Source organism: Neopelma chrysocephalum, unplaced genomic scaffold, assembly GCF_003984885.1.
Source record: "Neopelma chrysocephalum unplaced genomic scaffold, ASM398488v2 Primary Assembly neopelma1_335, whole genome shotgun sequence".
Lineage (NCBI taxonomy): Eukaryota > Metazoa > Chordata > Aves > Passeriformes > Pipridae > Neopelma > Neopelma chrysocephalum.
In genome coordinates this window covers 673767-695732 of record NW_020897998.1, presented here as the reverse complement: position 1 = coordinate 695732, position 21966 = coordinate 673767, and the positions used below count along the sequence as shown (strand labels likewise).

At 44.9% G+C, this 21966-nt stretch overlaps 1 protein-coding gene across 2 annotated transcripts in view; it reads left to right on the top strand.

Moving 5' to 3' along the window:
- The window catches only part of IQCA1 (IQ motif containing with AAA domain 1), a 105498-nt gene that overhangs the window by 33087 nt on the left and 50445 nt on the right, over positions 1 to 21966 (top strand). For both annotated transcript variants that reach the window (XM_027705457.1, XM_027705456.1), the window contains exon 7: positions 19992 to 20076. In XM_027705457.1, the coding sequence (XP_027561258.1) occupies positions 19992 to 20076 (85 nt within the window). The remainder of the gene's footprint in view (positions 1 to 19991; positions 20077 to 21966) is intronic.

Genomic DNA, 21966 nt, shown 5'->3' with positions numbered 1-21966 from the left:
TCTTCACAGGAGGCCTCTGAGTGACCCAAAATCATCTCCCCCACAGACACACCCACTGGCATCCAAAACAGGTTTCTTAAAAATAAAAAAAATTTAAAAAAAATCAGCAGATTTCTCCCCCAGGGGAGCGTGTGTGTCCTGCAGGGCCGAGCTTTCCGGGTGGAAACGCCAGAGACGCCGCGCAACCAGCAGGAATCGTGTCCTGCTGAACAGCAGGACAGGTCTGAAGTGTCCAAGTTTACATTAATTATTACCTGCCAGGACATATTTTGGCTCTCCCCTAAGCCAGTCTACGAGATCAACAGCTAAATGTAGCCTATAAATAATTCTTTACTACGCTTTTTGACAGAGTTTCCCGTTTTCCCTGTTCTATTAAAGAAATAGATAAAGGCGAACAAAGATTCTTTTGAATAAATTTTGCTGTGCATACTGAAAAAATAAACCCAAGCTTCCATATTTTATCCTTCACTCAGAAAAGAATGTGATAGGAAAATACAATTAGCAGGTATTGTCTTTCAGCACAGCTACTCTTAGATTACAAAAGCAATGAGCACATGTTAAATTTCTTAACCTGCAACAACTGTGGTAAATATTTACCACTTTCTTTGCACAAGGGAACAGCTTCAGTCATTTCAAGACCCACACCAGCTTCTTATGAAGAGAAGCTCTAGAAAAGCAAAAGAAAGCAAAACCCAAAGGAATAGATTAAATGAAATTGTTCCAGTTGCTTATTTCAATCCTACTGCAGGGAAGACAAAATAATTTCGATACAACCCTGCATTTTGCAGCCTTACCATCCATTGTTCTTTTTATCTGGGTTGGCTTCTGTGGAGTTGCTCTTATTTGGCTTGCAAATTATTCACATAAAGCTTTCCAGGTTTCCACGTGGCCTTGTCCAACCATGCTAGAAAGAAAAGATATTGTTTTGAAAGCTTTTTTAAAAGCATCCTGCACTATACCTACAGGCTTCCTCTTTTTTTTAGCTATTTTTTCAAGCTATGGTTGGTATAGGAGGACTACAAATGTTCCAGAATTAACAGTTGCTATGATTATACACATCTGAGTCTGGATTTTAATCACTTGGCTCCCACAGATTTCATCCATTATATTAATAAGAGAGTTTCATATTAAGATATAACTATTGCATAGCTGGGGTTTTAGCTTCAATTTCCTGCACCATTCCAAACCAAACCCATTTTTCTCTAATTTCACATTTAGGGTTTTGCATTGCATATGCAAAACCAGTCATCATTGCCTTCTCCACTCTTTACCTACTGTGCATAAAAACAGTTACCAAATTACAGGTCTTCTTGGAGTCATCCCTAAAATGAATTAAAAAAGGGGTGGGGAAAAAAAAGGTGAGAAGGATCCCTTTATCACCCAGAGAAATATAATAGTATCTTTGTCTAAGACAAGTCTTCTCTGGCAGAAATCAATACAAAGGACGAGAAATCAAGATGAGGTTTTTATTACCAGCGATGGCCCCCGGACTCACAGGGGAGAGCCTCATGCACGGGCTCTGCTGGGATGTGCCTCGTGCCCCGGGGCTGCAGCAAATTGCGCCGTGGATTTGTTGGAGGATTTGTGCGGCCCCGCTCGGAGCTCTGGGGAGAGTTTCATCAGTGCACGGCCGAGCCCCTGACAGGGGAGCTCAGTAATGGCACTGCACACACGTTATGTGCCATTCCCACGGATCTGGGGATTGCTGCTTGGGAGGAAGGAGGCGACGAGGGGTAAATGTGCTTTCATAATAGGTTTACACTTTACTGATTAGCTCTGAATGATCTTCTTGCTCTGCCTGCTGACTTGAGTCCTGTCAGAAAAAGAATTGGCCGGGTTTTGTGGTGAGGGAATGAGACTCCTCCTGAAACAGGGGGTTCCTGTGCTTTATTTATTCATTTTGGACATTCCTGACAGCCAGCCCGGCCTTTGATGCAGAGGAAAAGAGAAAGAAATAGGAAGTGATCATGTTATATTTCCCTTTTTTTCACAAGGCTGTTTTGTTGAGCTGGGTTTACTGCCAATCCACCCGTTCTTGGGACTCCCTGGGTAGCAGGGGGTGTGGGGAAGGAGGAGGCAGGAGGAAGATGAATGGAGAGAGAGAGGTTTTGCACTGAAATTCTGCGGAATAGGGAAGGTATTCATTGGTGTGAGGCGCTGGCCGGATCACATTTCACACTCTGTACACACTGCTCTTTATGGAGTTAATGGCAGCGTGCAGGGAGGTTGCCAGGCAATCCATCAGAGCCAGAGCCTTGCCAAGAGGACAGAGAGTGATGACACGGTGGTGACAAGCAGAGGCACTCCCTCCCCATGTCCCCTCCACTCTGGTTCCAAGGAATTGTCCCTGTGAGTCCCTCCAGACCCGTGTTGTTGTTTCTCAGTCCCATCTGGCTCATCAGACACGTGCCCTCAACCTGCCAGAAGTGCTTTCCAAGTAGCCAAGGAGCCTGGATTGCAGCCTCCACACAATATGGCAACAGCTGATGGAAAATATGGAACAGCTGATGGGAAAATTGCTGAAGGACCAGTTTTAGTGCCGTGAGCCACTGCAGCAGACAGTTCTCAAAGAGCAAGCTCCAGCCTGGGGGTCCTTGGCAGACAACCTGAGACATCACCAGCCCCTTGATCACAGTCCTCTTTCCATACTGGTACTCTGGAAAATTCATTCCCTTCTCTGCCACTCCTTCAAGGGCATTTCTGCTGTAGGAACCTACCAAAAAGTGCCTCTCTGGTACGTGGTACTTGATATCCAGCACAGCCAGGAGCTGCTGCCCACAGGAGCCATTTACAGGCAGGTGATGAACCACTGTCTTTTCCCCTAATCCATATTGTCATTACTTGTTTTCCCTGCCAGCATCAAAGGATTGTCACACACTCAAAATCCACTTGTATGTGACCTTCCACTTGGGAGCAAAAGTTTCCAGGCAGAAGCAGTAGCTGTGAGCCCAACATAAAAATCAGGATATGGGGGGATGAATTAGTGGTTGTCTGCTAATTCCACCAGATGAGGATGAGCTGAAACAATTTCTAATCATTTAGAAATAATGATAATTCTAATAATTTCTACATTAGAAAGAGGTCTCTATCTGCACCACAGTTTTCTCCTGTCCTTATCTGTTCACTGGAGTTGAATACATCTTCTCCTACCATCTGGTACTTTGTGCATTGAGAGTTTAAACACACCGAATTCTCCAGGGAATAGCACAAAACAAGTAGTTTCTCCTTCTGAATCCCTCTGCAGCCAGTCTGCATTGTGTCTATCAACTAAATCTTCTCCTTCTCCTCGGGAGAGTGAAGACAAGCTCTGAATTGTGGAAAAGAAGCTCTGAAAGAGGATGGCACAGGCTGGGGTGTGTCCTCTGCTGCCCAAATACTTGGTCCTCCTGCAAAAACACGAAGACAGTAATACAAGAGGCAACGTCTGGGGGGGGTTCCTATCGATAGTTTGAGCTCTTTTCTGACAGAACTAACAACTCCAGGTTCTGCCAAGGCAGTAATCTCTGTATCATAACAATTAGTGCTGGTGCAAAGTGCTCTCTGAGTGCCTTTCTCCCCTGCCAAAAGGCCGTTCTGCAGGGACGGCTCACATTTAACATCAATCTTCCTGAACATGGCTCAGCCTGCTCCCAGATGTTGCACTGTACCTCATGTAGACAGTCAGTCAAAGCTAATTCCAAAATCCAGCAGGAACAGCACAGCAAAACCTGTCCAGGGCCCTGCATAAATGTTCTGGCAGGCAGAGCGTGCTGAGCTCCTCTCTGCAAGCAGCCACGGCGCTGAGTTAAACTACATCTGTGGGAACTGAAATCTTGCCTTTGGGCTCTAAGACTGATTAATTAACATAATTAGGAGCTGTAAACATTAATGGATAATGTTCAAGCCTTTCCTAACACATTCTTAAAGCTTCCACTGAGTAGTTATCTATTGACTAATTTTGGCAAACATCTTCAGGGCTGGAGGGAGCAAGGGAATGGAATACAAATGCATCTGGCTCACTGGAGGGGGGCACCAAAGCAAATAACCCACAAGGTTTCTGTGAACAGAGGGAGAATAAGTTATCAGAAACAAGAGGATTGTTTGTTTATGATGGGAGAGAGTGGAGCCCACAGTGCTGCAACCTGTTTTCCCATTGACTGGAATCAACTATCTAACTTGAAAGCCATTTAAAACAAAACGAGAACAAAAAACCCCATCAGTCCTTTCTTGCTTATGGGAACGCCACACTGGCCTCTTTTAAAAAGTGTGAACCTCTCTAATTCTGAAGGAGGGACAACTGTTATTAAGTCCATCTGCAGTTAATCTCCTTTATTGGGTGTTCCTGGATTTACAGGAGGCAGGGGACACCTCTGGAAGCTTCTGTGCAGTGGCAGAAGTTGCCTACTAGTAAAAATTTACGGGAGTGCTGACATTAATGGAGGTGGCTGGATGGCTTTGGGGGGATCAGCCGGAAGCCCCTGCATCCATATATTTCTCACACTTGGTGAAACACCCATAAATCTTGGTGGCAGGTATCTGAGACAGTAAGACCAGTTGAACCCTGGTGTCACACCTCCAGAGAGGCATTGATAAGATCACTAGTTCTGCTTTCTAAATCATCCCAAACTCCGAGATCTGTTGTCTTTCCAGTCCTGTAGTGCTCCTTGAGTTGACACTTCAATTTACGATTGCCACCTCTATGCAGTGATTAAAAACACGTGCAGAGGGCTCTGCTGCTGATCCTTCATTTTGCTCATCGAACTATGAAAGGTTTGAAACTTTTAAGGGATGAAGATTCTTAAAACATCACAGGTGCAAATCAAGTTTCCCAAGGGGTTTTCAACATAACAAGTCATCCTCATGAACTATTATTTAATCACCAGGTGCACCAATGCTGCACATAAGCACATCTTCACCAGCTTTCCAAGCACTGCTGTTCCCCTCCAGAGAGACATTCAGATATCTTGAATCACAAGGTCATTAGGGATCTTCCCTGATTGATCTCGCTGTTCCCTGAGAGTTTTTGCTTACTGACTTTGTCACTGTAAATAGGGTCAGGTCCTGATGTTATTTAACAGTCCTCATTCTAAGCAGACTCCATCAACTTCCAAGGGGATTCATAGATTAAGACATTTTTGGTTTTGAGCAAGTTTATCAATTTCAGGACTTTTTCAAGGGTGCTACAGCCAGGCAGAAGCACATAGTCTTGTTCCCTGAGCAGTGGAAAATCAGGAAAACTATTCCAGTGACATGGCACTCTGGGCTTTCTGCCTGTGATGAGGCATCTTTTGCAGGAATGCTCAGAACTTCAGGCATTTGTAAGCATACATCCATCTCTTCATCAGGCACGATTTGCATTGCACACCTCTTGCCACATTTGCATATAAATTATGCATTAACAACATTAAAAGCTCGTTCAGATCTCAACAGCCACACATTACAAAGCCATAACCAGCATGGTGCTTCTACAGACCAGGCTCTCCTCCACTTTTCTCCTCAACCTGCTTGTTTCTCCATCACTTTACCCCAAAAGACTTAACCTTTTCCCCACACCGTTTCTGTCCCAGTTTCTGTCTCTAGTTTTCGCCTGCAAAGCTCTAAACACCGTGGTGACTGTAGACCAGATTGTCCAAAGCTCAGCCTGTGGAATTAGGATTTTTACAGGGACAGCAAAGACATTTCTGTTCCAAAAGGCAAGCTGACCAAAGGGAGAGATGAAACTCCTTGTTCTAAATCTTGTGAGCAGAAAGATGCTTCTAGTTAGACATTTATTTAGCATCACCAAAATTATGCCTTTAACCATCCTCCATCTGGGAAAAACCTGAATCAATGGAGCCAATATTTTCAGACCTGTACATTGTAAATTGAGTGTCAGCACCTAAACTTTCAGTCCAAATGGTTAATAGCTTGACAAATATATGATCAGCTGAAAAACAGAGCTTTGTGATGGACAGTGTGAGGCAGAAGCACTGGGGAAGTGCTAAAACCAGAAGTGGAAAATGAGTGCAGCTGTTTGGTGCTGTCAGGGCTCTGCAGAGAGGGCACAGCTGCTGCAGCAGGAGCAGCACCAGGATAAGGTGAATGCCAGAGGGAGGAGAGCAGGCAGATACCTGAGCACAGGTGAGACACAGCCCAAGATAAGGCACAGAGAGATGAGAGGAAGGAGGTCCTGCACCTCATTCCCCCACAATGCTGCCAGTGACTGCGCTTGCTCAGTCCCATTTTTGGTACAAAGTTTCCCAGATATTTTATATTGACCCGTATCCTCCCATTCTTGCAGACATGCCCATCCTGAGCACTGCTCTGTAGGGTGATTACTGCCTTCACTTGCTTCCTACTTGTGGATTTGTACCACTAGAGAAGCAAAACTAACCCTTACAACAAATTGAGGTTAGATTCCCTTTTCTACCTTCCTCAAGTGGCTGCAAGTGACCCAAAGATACCCACAGTCTATAGACCTTGAGGCTAAGCCTCCTGCTTAGAATTAAAGCTCCTAAAAATATTCATTCCTTTATATGTCTAAAAGTCTGGAATCAGCTAAAGTAAACAGCATTAGTATGAGCTGGCCTATTTGCACACAAGAAAAGAATCTGGTAACTAATTAGTTCATTTTCCTAAAGTACCTCATACCCATCCCTATAATACTTAGGAATTAAAAGTCTGAGAATGCAAAGTGTTCCTGACGTAATTCAGCAAGCCCCCCACTGCTATTCTCAAGGACACTTTCCAAACATGAGGTTTATTTGTTGTCATAGATACTCCCACAGACACAGGCATCACTTCCATCCAGGGACTCTCACTTGCCAGCAGCTGGTTATGATGCAGCTCTGTGTCTGAAGGGCAGGACTGGGCTGTTTTTGGGCAGTGCTGTGCTATGTGCCCTGCTCAGGGGGTGTGTTAGGCTGCTGTCCTCCTTTATTCCTTCCTCAAGCAGAGTCCTAATGCAGCAGACAGGATTTATGAAGGCAGGAACAGACCAATGGGGTGTTTAACACTGATAACTGATAACACCTCAGAGCTGGTTTCTGTTCCAGGAATCCAGCTAGAAGCCTACTAGGCCTGGCCCAGGGGAGCCTGCTCCACCATCTGATCTATTCTTGGTTTAACCTGCACAGCAGAGTCCTAATCAATGAGAAAGAAAGAAGGGGATGAATCCCAACGGGAAGAGGAAGAGACCCAGCCCAGCTATTATTTCACTCCACTGTGATAAGGAGAGGTATCTTCTCCTGCAAGTTAATACAGAGCAGGTGGAAGAACCAATTTTCCCACTTCCCCATTTCCAACAAGCAAAGCAAATGAAGATCTGCTGGGATACAGGAACAAGAAACAGGCAAAGAACAAAAAAGAATCAGGAGTCCCACTGGTGCCTGGTAGGAGGACAGAGAAGCACTGAAGAGCCAGTGGCTGGCAGAGGAGAGGTGTTTAATGGATATTCTGGGAAGAGAAAGACTAAGAAAAAGCTTAGAAGTAAGGAGAATAAAAATGAACACGAAGCACAGAGCAGTGGCTCCCAAGCTACAGCCCTTGCTCCACTGAAGGATCTCTTTGGAGAAACAAGAAGAGGAGGTGGAAAAGACATTTTCAGCCTTGGCTCTGTAGAATGTAAAGAATAAAGGAGGCAAGTGGGGGGAAAAAGAACCGTGGCATGGACTGACACAAGCAGAGCAAAGGCATAGCAGAAACAGTCAAGAGGAGCTGGAGAGGCAGAATCAGAAGAGGAGGGATGAAAGAGTCATGTAAGTGGGGAAAAAACTCCTGTGAGTTGCCAACTGAAAAACAGGAACAGTTAGAACCAAAGACTGATGGAAAACATTAAGTGTTTCCAAGGCAAAGACAAAAGAGGGGTCCCTAAATGTCTGTGCCAGCAAGTTCAGGTGGTACAGAAAAAATACCTCATTGTCAAGGGGCCAGATTTGACTCTGGCCATGAAGGCATGGAAGTTATGGCTGGAAATGTGGCTGTGGGTGACAGCCTGTTATTCTCTCTCACAAGAGAAGAGGGATATGTTTAATTCTGAAATACAGTTTCACTGGCAGTGGGTTTTTCAGACTTTGGGGACCACAGCAGCAGAATGTCTGATGGAATATAAGGCTGATTCAGGGCACTGCAGCTTCAGTGTACCAACAGGATTATTTATTTAACACACTGTTGGCAAGTTACTGAAGAGCTGAATTTCAAGTGAATTCCTCACCCAGGAGGCTTCCATGATCTAGCAAAGAAAATTCCAGGCTTGCACTGAAAATGTGTGTTAAGCAGAAATGATGAGGAATTGAGGGAGGAGGAGAACACAGGTAACAGAAACAGGTTATCCCATCAACCTCAGGTGAGCATCAAGGTAAACTCTCCCTGGCACAAAATTCACGTTGAAGTTGGTCTGTCCCAATCCCACACTCGGATTGAATCTCGACTTAAGGCTGAAAAGGTTTGAAGACAATATTTCTTTGGACAGAGCAAGAACTTGCCTGAAACCTGAGTCACATCCATTCCTTCCAGAGCCAATGTGTTTCAGTTTTACTGGGAATTTCAGCACGGGGGAGATTAGTCAGACTCCATCCAGCAGGTTGTTTTTATTACCCAGGTCAGAGTCCAGGGCTTTCAAGTCGTGCTGCATTTCAGTCCTGTGCAGAGACAACAGAAATTCTAATTATTTATAGTAATTTACTTTAAACATGCCTGACTACTATGGTTTGTGTGCTGCATCAGGCAACCTTAGGACCATCCTAGGCTGAATAAAAAGCCATTTAATAGCATATAAGGGAGTTTACTGGTTCTTCTCAGGCTCTACTTGTACAAAATAACTATATGAATATAGTACCAACTCTGTAAGATCTTGTACCAAATACAATCTTCTTTGACTTTCCCCATCTCTGGGAGTGCCCAAGGCCAGGCTGGATGGAGCTCTGAGCAACCTGGTCCAGTGGAAGGTGTCCCTGCCCATGACATGGAACAAGATGAACTTTGATGTCCCTTCCAACTCAATTCTATGATTCTGTGACTTGAGCAAAGAGTGTAGAACCATAAAAGAGCTGGTTTAGTATTTACTGAGGCATTTGTGTAACAGCAGGAGACTGCATGACCCTTTAATCTGTTCAAATAGTTCCCTCTCTCTTCTCAGAGCACCTTCCTGAGCCAGTGGTGGTTGGAAAGGAAGTTTTACTCTCTTGCTTTGTGTTCTCCATCACACAGGGAGAGCGGCTCTTTCCTACAGAATTTTCTGGAAAGCATCTAATCCAGCAACCAATTCTGAAGCTGCTGGTTTAAAGCACAGCTATAAGTTAAAGGCTGCAGTCTGTGCAGCTGCAGGGGTCCTCCAAGTATTCCAAGTCAAAATACAATTGCTCCAAGGGGGCACATTCCAGAGCCGGAGCTGTGCCATCTTTCTTGTTCCATACATATGCTTCCCATCATTGGCTCAGCACTCAGAGCTGCTGCAGAGGGGTAACACTATGCCCAAAATATCCTTTCACCTTCATCCTCCTGGGAAACCATGGGTTTATTTGTTATGTATTGCAAGGTTTGCAGTTGCAGGGGGCCTGGGAACGAGCGGGAGTGAAGGTGGGAGCAGCAGACTGTGGCCTCTCCCACATATGTGCCTGTATTCCATCCCTGTCCAAACCTAATCTCTCCATTTGCCTGGGGGAGCTCTGCTATTCCATAGTAAGTCCATTCCAAACAACTGATGCTCTGTAGAGGCCTGTGAAGCAATACATTTACAGCTCTAGTCCTGAAAAACAGCACAAAAGAGCCCTAAGATTAGGCAGGTGAGTAAACCTGCCCTGCAGGTCTCAGCCTCCAAACTGCACTTCCCACACCCCCTTCCCTGCTCCACCACTTTGGGGAAGTTACCCATCTTTGGGCTCTTTGCTCCTTCCAAGTTCCCAGAGAATATCCCCTATCCCTGGTTCTCCAGCCTCTTTGCCATGTTGCCAGCAACTCTCTGCAGCACTGGCTTCACCTATCACAGAAATTACTCAAAATCACATTATTAATCCATCGTTTAAATTAACAGTAACACAAAAGCTGCATTTTGTGCTTATCATTGGTTAAATTTGAGTGTATCCCACCTAGTAACACATGCAGAAGAATTGAGGCATTTAGAGAGGCAGTGCCAGAGTCCTACAAAAGATATTCAATTCTTTATCAGTCCCCACATTTTCAGCCCATTTCAGGAGGCTGTAGGTCATACACCAGAGACACACCAAACAGGTACACGAACACAGCACTCCAGTTTTTCTTTCACAGCACTAAAAGGGTGAGAGTTAAGGAACTTGGCATTTCAAAGCATTACAGTGTGTTTCTTGGACTGCAGAGATGACTGGTTTTTGAGCTAATACTGTTGATAAATGGCTGCTCTTAATACCATCCCTGGCTTATAGCTGAGCTCATCTGAAATGTTTCTTCTTCTCTTCTCTCACACTTTTGAATTGCCAAAGTGGAGATTCTGAATTATTTTTCTTGCTTGTGAGTTCTTTAGTTATTAGCACTGACCAGGAGTCCGAAATACAGTCCAGTCTGGCATAACTTGTCTCATTTTTTGCTTCCCCGGATTAAAACGCTCTTCAGCCCCAAGCTCTGACCTGCTGAGCATGTGATCAGCCTCTGGCATGGGACAGGGGCTTGGTCATTCCCTTCAGCCTGCTGTCACAGCACTGTGCTCGTGGCACTGCCTGTGGGGCTGCCTTGGAAAGCACTTGGATGCAGAAGGAAAAATTCAGAGGGGAAGGAGAAGCTGAAAATGGCACGTAGGATGTTCCTAATTTTTTAAAAATGTAAGCAAACTCTGCTTTCTCTTTCACTGCTCAGAATCCAAGAATAGGTCAGGCTGGAAGGGACCACATCTGGTCCCACCTCCTGCCCAAGCAGAGTCATTCCAGAGCACGACACAGGATTGTGTCCACATGATTCTGGAATATTTCCAATGGTCATGGACAAGCTTGTCCACCAGGACCCTCAGGACCTTGTCCACTTGGAGAGATCTGGGTCTCTGTGGTTTGCATGAGTGTTTAAATGAACTATTTAATGACAAATCTGAGGCAATTTCATGCATATGAAAGCAGTCACACTGCTTGACTTTTCTATGTTTATCCCAACTGGCTCGTGCAGCCTTATTTCAATAAATCACCACCAGGTGTACACAGTGTAAAACCAGGGAAAAACTGAGTGTTGCAGAATCCATGTATAAAATTAGAGCAGTGAAAGAGAAAGCAGAGTTTGGTTACATCCTTAAAAAATTAGGAACATCCTACGTCCCATTTTCAGCTTCTCCTTCCCCACTGAATTTTTCCTTTTCCTCACAAGTGCTTTCCAAGGCAGCCCCACAGGCAGTGCCACGAGCCCAGTGCTGTGACATCAGGCTGAAGGGAATGACCAAGCCCCTGTCCCATGCCAGAGGCTGATCACATGCTCAGCAGGTCAGAGCAGCCCTGACAGAGGGGCTGTAGAGCATTTTAATCCAGGGAAGCAAAAAATGAGACAAGTTATGCCAGACTGGACTGTATTTCTGCACTGATGCCATAGACATAAGCTACTGAAATGGGTGTGGTGCCACCTTTATTTAGTGCCACCTCAGATCTACCCATCTTCATCACACTGAAATTAGGCAATCAGTTATAAACCCAATAAAAATCATGTCCTTTACCCACACTTGCATCAGGGTTGTTTTAATCACCACATTCCTTCTCCATGCTGTACTGTCTTCATCCCAGTATTTAAATAAGGTCAGACCAAAGCAGAACTTCTCTGTTCATTTCAGGCTCTTACTCCCCAATTTTCCAGACAGACAGAAAGGAGGTGTGTGCTGCACAGCACACACAGGGAGCCTGCCATGCCCCAAGTGTGCTGGTTTGTTATGCAGGCACAGAACTCTCCATCCAGCATGTGAGCAGTGGGTTAGGGAGAGCACAGTCCTTTCAGGGAGCTTTTAATCAGCCAATACCCTTGAAATACTTCAGCTCCCTGTCACAGTCAGGTGGTGGCAGAAGAAATGCACCATGTGCAAAACCATTTCAGAACAAGGAGGAGGCCAAAATTGTGGGAGAGGCAGCACAGAGCTGGGGCAAAAGGGGCACTTTTCCAGGTGGGTGACCTGCCCAGGGCACCATTTCTGAACTCTCCCCAAAGAATTATCTTCAGGTCAAAGGGATGGCCTATGGCAAAGCAGTTTACAGCAGCCATGCCCAGTGTACAGCCTCCTTCCCCTTCCAGGGATGCATTTTGTTCCACTAACACCTTGACTTCTAAGAAGCAAAAACGATCACTCAAATTTCTCATAAACAAATCCCACTAGACAAAATGCTCTCTATACTCCATTTCGCTCCAAATCCCAAGGAAACTTGTGATGTTGGAGGGCAAGTTATTTCTCTTGGCTGGCCTTGCTACAAGAAATGGCATGCTTTATTTTCCTCTTTACAGGATTCATATTGTGTTAATAAAGTTCTGTTGATTCCCTCTGGCTGACTCTGCAGGAAAACTGTTCTCGCAAAGCTTCTAGTCTGAGTTAAAGTAATCTTGCTTAAAACTGCCCATAATTGTCTCAGTCTCTTAAGTTTAATGCTAAGCACTGGAAATATTGCCAAATTTGAGTCAGGATTGGGTGTTCTATGAAGGCAGGATAAGCTGACCAAAGGTAAGGAATTCAGTAAACTCAGGGAATTTGACCTGGCGTTTCTCTGAGCCGGCTTCTGTATTTTTGACCTCGCTCTGAAGAGGATGGAAAGATATAAGAAAATCAAAACAGATGAGAGTTTAGTGGGAGTTGTGTGCTCCAGAGCGCTTGTTATTCCATCAGCCAAGTCCCCCAGCCCCAGTGCAGTCTCTGAGGGCAGCGCTTCCTCCGCAGGAAGGGCTGCTCAACCCACTCCCCACCACATTCCTCCAAAGGCTGGGGACAGTCAACAGGAAGCTGACACTGGAAATCAGCCTGGGGATAGTCTGACTGTGGGCAAGGGGAGCAGCCCTCCATCTTTTGAGACAGCCCCTCGAGGAGCACAGCTCCCAGGAGCACAGCCTGGCTCCCAGCTCCCATAAATGCGGGAGGATGAGCGAGGTCAGGAGAGAAGGAAACACACTCAAAGAACCTCAGACCTGGAAAACAAGGCACGGGTGCAGTGTTGAATGTCTCTTTTTCCTCTGAGGGCAAGGGTGGGACACCCTTTGTCCTTGGTTCCATCAGGAGATGCTGTCAGTGTTACTGCAGAGCCTCACACCAGCTTTACCAGCAGTGCTGCCCAAGGCTGTTCTGCACTGGAGGAGTCAAGCACAAAAACTCTAAGTAGCCTTTCAGGGATCTCTTTTCCAGACCTTTAATCTCCTTTCCACTTCCCTGCCATGCTGGGTACATTTAGTAGTCCTCTGGGTTTGTCCAAGCTTTCAGTACAGGTTGTTATGAGCTCTTGCAAAGTAGTTCAGTTACATTAGTCAGGAGCTGATTTCTCCCAGTCCTCAGTTAGTTCAGATTTGGGCTCTAAGAAAACTTCGGACAATGTTTTTTGAGTGTGTGAAGGGACAAAAATCAGAGCACCAGGACATTTTGTGAGTGTTGATATTGCCACATTTTTCTTCTGATTTTTGCAGGGCTTCTTTTAATTTAAGCTAATATTGGAACAATCAATCCTTTTGTTTCTCCTTGGCATTATTCCTGCCTATATTGCCTTTTATTTTCATTCAAAAACTTTGGAGTGATTCGTAGTGCTACCATGCATGTCTCTAATTATTTCAAGGAGGAAAATAACTATTGTCATTTTTAACCAGGAATGATTTGTCAGAATTTTGAAGGTACCAATAGGTTAAAAAAAAAAAGAAAATAACAAACAAAACAAAAACCCAGCCATCTTTTACCCTCATGGTTTGCAGCAGGAATCAGAATAAGCAGGAGTCCTGGCACAGAAAGCTCATGCTTGAGTCTCTGTGAAGGGGAACAGAGGTTCCCATTTCTCCAGTACACTAATTGCCTGTTGCTATCTCTAAAAGACCAGAAGGGTCCTTGAAAAGGTAATAACTTCATGACAAAGCAGAACAGACTGTTTCACTGTAAGAACTCTAGAAGCTTAAGAACCACTGGGTCAGCCAAAGGTCTACCTTTCCTGGCCAGTAATACTGCATGTAATAAAACCATCAGAGAGAATTACCACATTCCACATTTTGGTCTGTCCCCTCCAACGACTGTTCCCAACTATTACTTGGCTTTGAAGTTCACTTCTCCCATTTCAGATCTAAGGCAGGCACTGGGAACCCAAAAGACCATTCTAATTATGATAGTTACTCTAATAAAGGATATCACCTTTCCCCACAAACCTTGAGCTCTCATTCCTCCGTGAGAACGTTTCTCCTCGCACATTGTTGGCCTCACATTTTTAAAGTTGAATATTTACCCAGAACAATAAAGTTTCTGATCCAACCACACCTCCCTGCGAGTCACTCCACTGAAACACTTCCATGCATAACAATCACACAGAGGCAAAAACCTGGAGGATCAGGACCTCAGCTAAAACATCAGTTGTACCATGTCTGCGTCCAACCTCTTTAAAGATGATGGGAATGCTGTGGCCATTAACCCTGCTTTGTAATCAATTCTGTATTCACCTAGGTTATTTTTTCTGGAAGTGATTTTCAAAGAGCCAAAGAAAGCACATATACAAGGGGATAAAAAAATGCAGCAGCAAAGATACCTAAAATAACCCAGCACTGCTATTGAAGTAGTCTGAGAGAACCCGTATCAGGTGGGATTACAGGCAAGAACTACAAAACAACAAGGGGTTTATTTCTTTAAAGAGTTCCCCCCTCTTTGTTTTTGTCCCTTTTCTGCATGGAACACTCCTCTGTCCCTCCACTTAGAGCACACACTATCACTCATGCCTTCTTTTCTGCACACAGCCCTCGTCCTTTCTTACCCTGAGAAGAGTTAAACACTCTTGTTCCTCCAAAGAACAATTTATTTTTCCTGACAAGGCCTTTTATGCAATTAGCTAGAGAAGCCATGGCCAAAAAGAAAGAATAACACATGTAAAACCACGCCAGAGAACAGAGTAGGTAGGAACTTGTTGAGTCTATTACCAGACAAAATGTTTAAATCAATGGTGTGTTCTCATAAATCAAAAGCCATATTTGGCCTTAACTATAACCATCCCTGTGCAATAGAGGGAAAACACTTTAAAAAAAATTATGAAGCTCCTGAAAGAAGGAGGGGGGGAAGCAGCAGATGAGACAAGTGCAATGTAGGGTCATCTCCCAGACAAGGAATTTATTTTATAGGTCAGAATGGAGGTGTCACAGCTCCCAGGGCTGAGCAGAGACTGCCAATCACCCCAATTCATACCAATCTGGTGGGGATTTGGAGACATTAAAGAGCCCTTTGAACCTGGTTAAAACTTGGACACTTAGGCAGGCTCCGTGCTATAACAAAAATTGAGCCCAGAAGAGCCAGAAGTCTTTGCTACACGATCAGAGACAAAAGGGTTTGCACTGCAGACCATAAAAGATCATTCCTTTTCAATTACACTTGACAGATCTGAGTTATTGCAAGAGGAACAGGTTTGGAGCAGTAAGAGTGAATCAGAGAACACAATATAATTCAAGAATCAGTGCAAAAACCTCATCACACCTTATTCTGTTTCAGCTGGAGTGGAAGATAATCTCTTTTCACCCCTCCATCCTTGTTCATCCTCTTCTGGTTGAGCTGGTTTGATTCAGATTTAGGGCCCCCATTCATCCCAGTTACACAGCTTTTCAGTAAAGCTCTTTTCCAACCCCATGCTCTGTTTCTCTTGACAGGATTTCACTGCTTTCCAGAAAAGTAATGGATTTCTCACATACCACACTTTAGAAAGGTCCCTTCCTCAACAACGTCCTCCCCAGCCCAGAAACCTTTAGTAGCTGTGTTAAAGCAGTGGCCCTGACCCAAAGGAAGATATTTTGCCTGCTGTGAACTCCAGCCCTCCTCAGTCTGACTTGCAGCACTGCAGGCAGAGCTCCCAAAGCAGGGCTGTGCATGGCCTGGGAACACCCAGCAGGGAGCAGGTCACCCCCAGGAACCACCCCCAGCTCCCTGCAGCTTTTGGGGTCCCTGGGGCTGTAAGGGCTTGCCCAGCCTGCAGCTGGGGTTTGTCTCACAAGCAGGAGGTTTTTTCCCCAGCCCTATCCTTCCATCTCAACTTATTCACCTCTTGTTCAGCCACCGAGTCCAGTCCTACCAAGCAGCCATAGTTTTACAAATTTCCTTTGGGCAATGAGTTTTACTAGACCTGCATCCTCCATATGAAATCCAAGACAATTTGCTTCTGCTTTTGCTTGCAGTCCTTAACACATTGTCAGCACTCCCACTGAAGCAATCACATTGAAAATAAGAGTTGCTTCTTCCAGTTCTGGCATTTACACATTTTTATGAGATGCTGGAAAAGTACAACTGGATGTTTTTTTCCCCTGCAAATGTTGAGACAATAATAAGTACCAGACTCACAGAGTTCTGACTGGCCTGGGATCTAGGTGTTCCTGACATGTACCACGTCTCTCAAATACATTACACACTCCAATACTCCTATTATCAAGAGCTTAAGCTTAATTCTCCTCTCCTCATCAACATGCAACAAGACTTCCAGGCTTTCCTGACCCCCAGTTTCTGCACAGTGCTCCTTCCTCAGTGCATGCAGAGAAAGCAGCAGAGTGGGAGAATTTGTGGGCAATCTGTGAGCTGGACAGAGACAGTGACTGCTGTGCAAAGAAGGGCCAAGGCACTGTGAATATTGAAAATAAATGCAGACCAAGTAGTTTTGGGTTTTTCACTCAACCAAGAGAGCAATGTAGCCAGTCTGATATTCACACTATCAGGGCGGCTAAAGCCTTGCAGGGGCTGGAGCTGCAATTCAACAAGCAATGCAGGGGCTGGCATCGTGCTCCTCTACACCCCCAGCTCCATTTTCAGGCCATTTGATGACTGTGGGAAGCTCTGCAGCTCCACCTTCCCTAAGTCTTGGTTTACAGCTTATTAGTGCCATGTTGGTGGGGCCAAGGAGGATTTCTACCAGCAAGTCTCCTCCACACTTCCAGCAAAACAAAGCAGCCTGCTGGGGCTCCAGTTTGGAGCAAGTTCTTACATCATCTGGATTAATTTTCTTACACTATTATTGCCTCTAATCTTGACTACTTCATTGTTTCTAGGAAGTTTCAAAAGGGGAGGGCAATTTAAAATTATTTGAACAATTATTATTGTAAAGCAAGCTCAAAATCATTCTACAGTGTCCTCATTTCAGAGCTGCTCAATGTGCAACATCTCTGGTGGGGCCCTCTGGAGCCATAGATGATGTGTAGTTTATCTGACAAGACAAAGGTATAGGAATATAGAATCCCAGAATGGTTTGGGTTGGAAGGGACCTCAAAGCTCATCCAGTGCCACCCCCTGCCATGGGCAGGGACACCTTCCACCAGCCCAGGTTGCTCCAAACCCCGTCCAACCTGGCCTTGGACACTTCCAGGGATGGGGCAGCCACAGCTTCTCTGGCTTTTCATGGAGTGCACACTGGCTGCTCCTTTTATCCTGGTGTTTACAACTCTAAAACAAGCTCACACAAAGAGTTTAGGTCCAATTGAATCCAAATTAGCATCTTATGACAAATGCATGAGACAGCCCATTGTGATAGGATGCTGCCAAAAAGTGAAGGGAGAATGAAAATTGAGATTCATTAGGTTTAAAGTGGACTTTTGACCAGCAAGATCAATGACTGTATTTTCCTGGGCAGATTTACAGGCCAAATGAATCTCTGGTTTAACCTTTTAGCTCAGAATGTTTCATAAAGGGAGGGATTTGCCTATCAGGGTTGGGCATGTGCATGGTTCCCAGGCATCACAAGACTGAAGTTGTAGCCATTTCAACCTGAAAGAGGGAAAGAAACCCACAAGAGGCTGGACAGGGAAATGAGATTTAAGCACAGTCCCAGACCATCAGGCAGTGATTGATATGCTAAACAGTACAGGGGACAGGATGAAGTCCTGCAAGAAAAAAGCAGATGCCAGTGAAGATTGAGCACAGCCAAGATATGTGGGAACTGTGTGCTCTCAGGGCACTGATGACCAAGGGCAGTGGCACCCTGCACTGCCCTCAACAAAAAAGCAGCTTCCCCTGATGGGCAGCAAACACCTGACACTCCTCTGCCTGAAAAGATGGGCATTGGCTTCTCCTCTCCTCAAGTTGTTTATCAGCAGAAGCTCCTGCTGCAGCTGCCACAGAAGGGGTGAAATCAACCACATCACCCCAAACAGCTGATTCTGGGAGCAGAAGAATCACCCAGAACAGACAGGTTATAAACTAGGACCCACTTCCACATTTCAGAATATGGCAGAATTTCTACAGCACCCAGATACACAGTCCTCACACCCAAAGGGTATCACAGAATCACAGAGGGGTTGGCTTGGAAGGGACCTTAAAGATCATCTAATTCCAAACCCCTCCACCTCCAGGAGCTGTGAGTGATTTAAAAGTGAAAAAACGAGTGCAAATACCAAATGTAACACTACTAAATATTGAAAGCTGGCCCTGTTACCACATTCAGTGGAGAGCAGACTCCAAACTGATTCCTTACCCACAGTGGATATTGCCTTTCCTTTTTCCCAGCTGGCATTAAAGTAGCAACAGTTTTAATAACAGGTTTTGAGAAATTTGTTACTGTAAACCAGACTTGCAGCAGCATTTAACATAAAATTGAGCTATTTTCTGGCTGTTTGTACAAAATGAAACGTGAGCTAACATTAAATAAACTAGATGATGCAGGTTTTTGAGGCCCAAATCTCATTTTTACTAGATTTAGAACCCCCCTCTAACAATGACACCCCTCTGTTGATGCAGGCTTGTTTCTGGGGATGCAGTGACCAAAGGTTTGCATCTGTTTGCACATAGAACTAGTAACTGTTGAATGTGCAAGTCAGAGCTTACAAACAGATAAATGTTTATTGATTCTTTGTAATTGATGTTACTTTCATACCAGTGAGGGATCCAAACCCTACACACATGGTCCTACAGAAACACAACAGATGCTCTGTTCCAAGGATCTCAGCTTAAAACTGAGTCTACTGCTTAACAGCAGACTAAGAAAGTCCCTTAAGGTACCAGTTGTTTTAAAAAAATGAAGGCAATTTTTAGGAATCACATTGACCTTTCTGAGCTCTTTTCTTCTCGAGGGAAATTTAATTTCATTTAGAGGAAACATTACCACGCTGTTTGAAAGCAGCACCAGGATTTTTCTGCAGTGTCAGAATTTTCTTTGGAACAGAAAAACCTTCCTGATATTACCAAACAAACAGACAATCTCACTGATGGATTCCAAAGAGCGATAAAAAGGAAAGAAGTTAAAGGGTCTTATCAGTATAAATGGCCTTTGGAGTGCAGTTATTGTCTCTATCTTTTAATCTCTTTCTGAAAGCTCTGGAAGCTCCCTGTGTTATCTGTGCCATCCATGAAAACTTACCACAAAGTCACTTATTGCCCCCTCACCACCTCCCATCACCAATTATTTGTGCAAGTGCATTGGACATTTTTGAGGGTGGAGATCCTCACGTGGAAATACAGTCTGGAACTTGTGGATTAAAACCTGATTTAAATAAGATCCCTTTTCTTTAAAAAGCTGGATGTTGAAAGCAGAGAGCAGAGCCATAAACATGAAATCACAGAATTCCAGAATGGCTTGGGTTGGAAGGGACCTCAAAGCTCATCCAGTGCCACCCCTGTGACAAGGGCAGGGACACCTTCCACCAGCCCAGGCTGCTCCAAGCCCCGTCCAACCTGGCCTGGGACACTTCCAGGGATAAACACTTCAAGCTCCATCTCTCGGCTATGAAGTGATGTTCAGTTCTAAGAAACCCCAAAGAACTTCCAGTTTTTGATGGACCATGGGATAAAAGACATGGGTTGGTAACAGCTTTAATGAATTTACTGCCATAAGAAGCTTCCCCCACCATCTAAACATTTTTGTCAACCAGATGAAAGATGATGAATTTTAATTTCTTTTCCACTTTTGTTTCTCACACAGGCACATCACAGGCAGATTTCCTGATTATCCCCCTGAGAAGGCAGGAGGGTCAAAAGCTATTTTTTCTGAAAAAACTCCAGAGCAGGTACTGTTCCTCCTTTAATGACAAAAATGAATAAGACTGGGGAAGGAATTGCCACAAAACCTGTTTATTTAAGTGGCAAATTTTTATAACAGTGTCTCCAGTACTCCAGGAACGTTATGGTTAAAAAGCTTTTTGCTGCAAGAGAAAGGATGGTGTTTTTTCTAGGGCAAACCACAAAAGTTGGTTACCAAAATCTGTTCCCTTTCAGGATCTTAGTCATGACTGAAGGTGCTCAGGTGATGGACAAGGTGGCAGAAGGTGCAGAAAAGGGCTCAGCTACCAAGAGTTACTCTCCTGTTGCAAAATCCACATGGTTAAACTGGTCCTAGCTACCAGTACAACTACATGTTAAAGAGCCTTGGTTTAAAATAGGTCAGCAAAGCTGCCCCAGAGGCTGAAATTGGTTCCAGTGTGTTTGCATTCAGTATCAGCATAGCCCAGCAATAATTATTTTAGTTTTAAACAGAGAAGAGTTTCTTGTGCAGGCAGGCCTAAGCCTCGATTTACTGCCAAAATTCATTAAGCAAGTCCAACATCCAAGTGAAGGAAGTATCTTAGTTTATCTTATGTATTCTTGTAGTGAACTCAGTTGTTTTTCCTGGTAAATCCCTCTCCCAGTTTCTCTGGCTAACAGAGGTGGCTGATAATCTCTTCCTGGGATCATCCTGATGTCACACAGGGGAGGTGCTTAAGCCCAGCTGGAGGCAGTGGTTGGCACTCAGAGCCCACCCCAAGGATCCAAGCAGGATGATGAGTCTGGGCAGGGCAGTTATAGAGGGAGGAGGAGGATTCCTGCACAGGGTTTGGCCACTGAGTGAACCAGGTGTGGGGGCTATGAAAATAGTCATAGTATGAAACAGTCAGAATTCTGTGATCCTAAAAGCTCCATTAACTGAGAGACTGTCACCTGATCTGCCTGCAGCTGGGGGTCTAACACGGGAATGGTACAACAGGATTGACACAGAATCCCAGAATGGTTTGGGTTGGAAGGGACCTAAAGATCATGTCATTCCATTCCCTGCCATGGGCAGGGACACCTTCCACTAGACCAGGTTTGTGTCCAGCCTGGCCTTGAACACTTTTAGGTTCAGTCCTCCCTGGAATGCCAGGGAGGAGCCTGGGGCCAGCAGTCTGTGTGTGGTTGGGGGAAGTGAAAATCCAGGCTGGCACAGCACAGAGCACTGCACCAACCATCAGCTACTCTGCTTACAACAAAATGCAAGAAAACTGCTCCAAACAGCTGTGTCTGCCTAAAACTGAGCTCAGGGCACGCTCCTGGTTTCAGCCAAGCTCAGAGCCTGCTCAGCTCAGCCCTGCTGGCCTCAGCATTAAGTCACTGAGTTGTTCAGAGGGAAGGAGACCCTCGGTTAATTTTCAGCTCCTAAAGCAGAAACACATGTCAGAGTCAGGAAGGCTTTGTTGGCTGCTCTGGGAGCCACCCAGCAAAAGTGTGGCTTATTCCTGGAGGAGGCTTGGGGAAAGTGATGCTAATTAGCCCTGCTACCAACCAGGATAAACACAACTCAGACAGAAAACATCACCAGAAATGACACCGAGCAACTCTGGGTGTGGAGGCAGGTTGTGCAGAAAGAGATTTACTCTTCCTGTCCTGCTCCCAGCTTTGAATTCCCACCTTCAGCTGTTCTGCTGTCTTTCCTGAGCATCTGCTCTCTCTTTGCACAAAGAAATGGAAGCCAAAAGTCTGAAGAGATTGTTTTGCTGCCTGTTTTCCCTTCATCCTGGAAGGAAAACCCTGCGTCTACTTTCCCACCAAATTTTCACCAGCAATTATCTGATTTTCAACGATTTTGGGGCCTGTTTTCTCTGCCTTCTTAGCCAGCAGAATGTGTGTCACAGCCTTGACAGATCTGCACGATGAAGTTGGCAAAA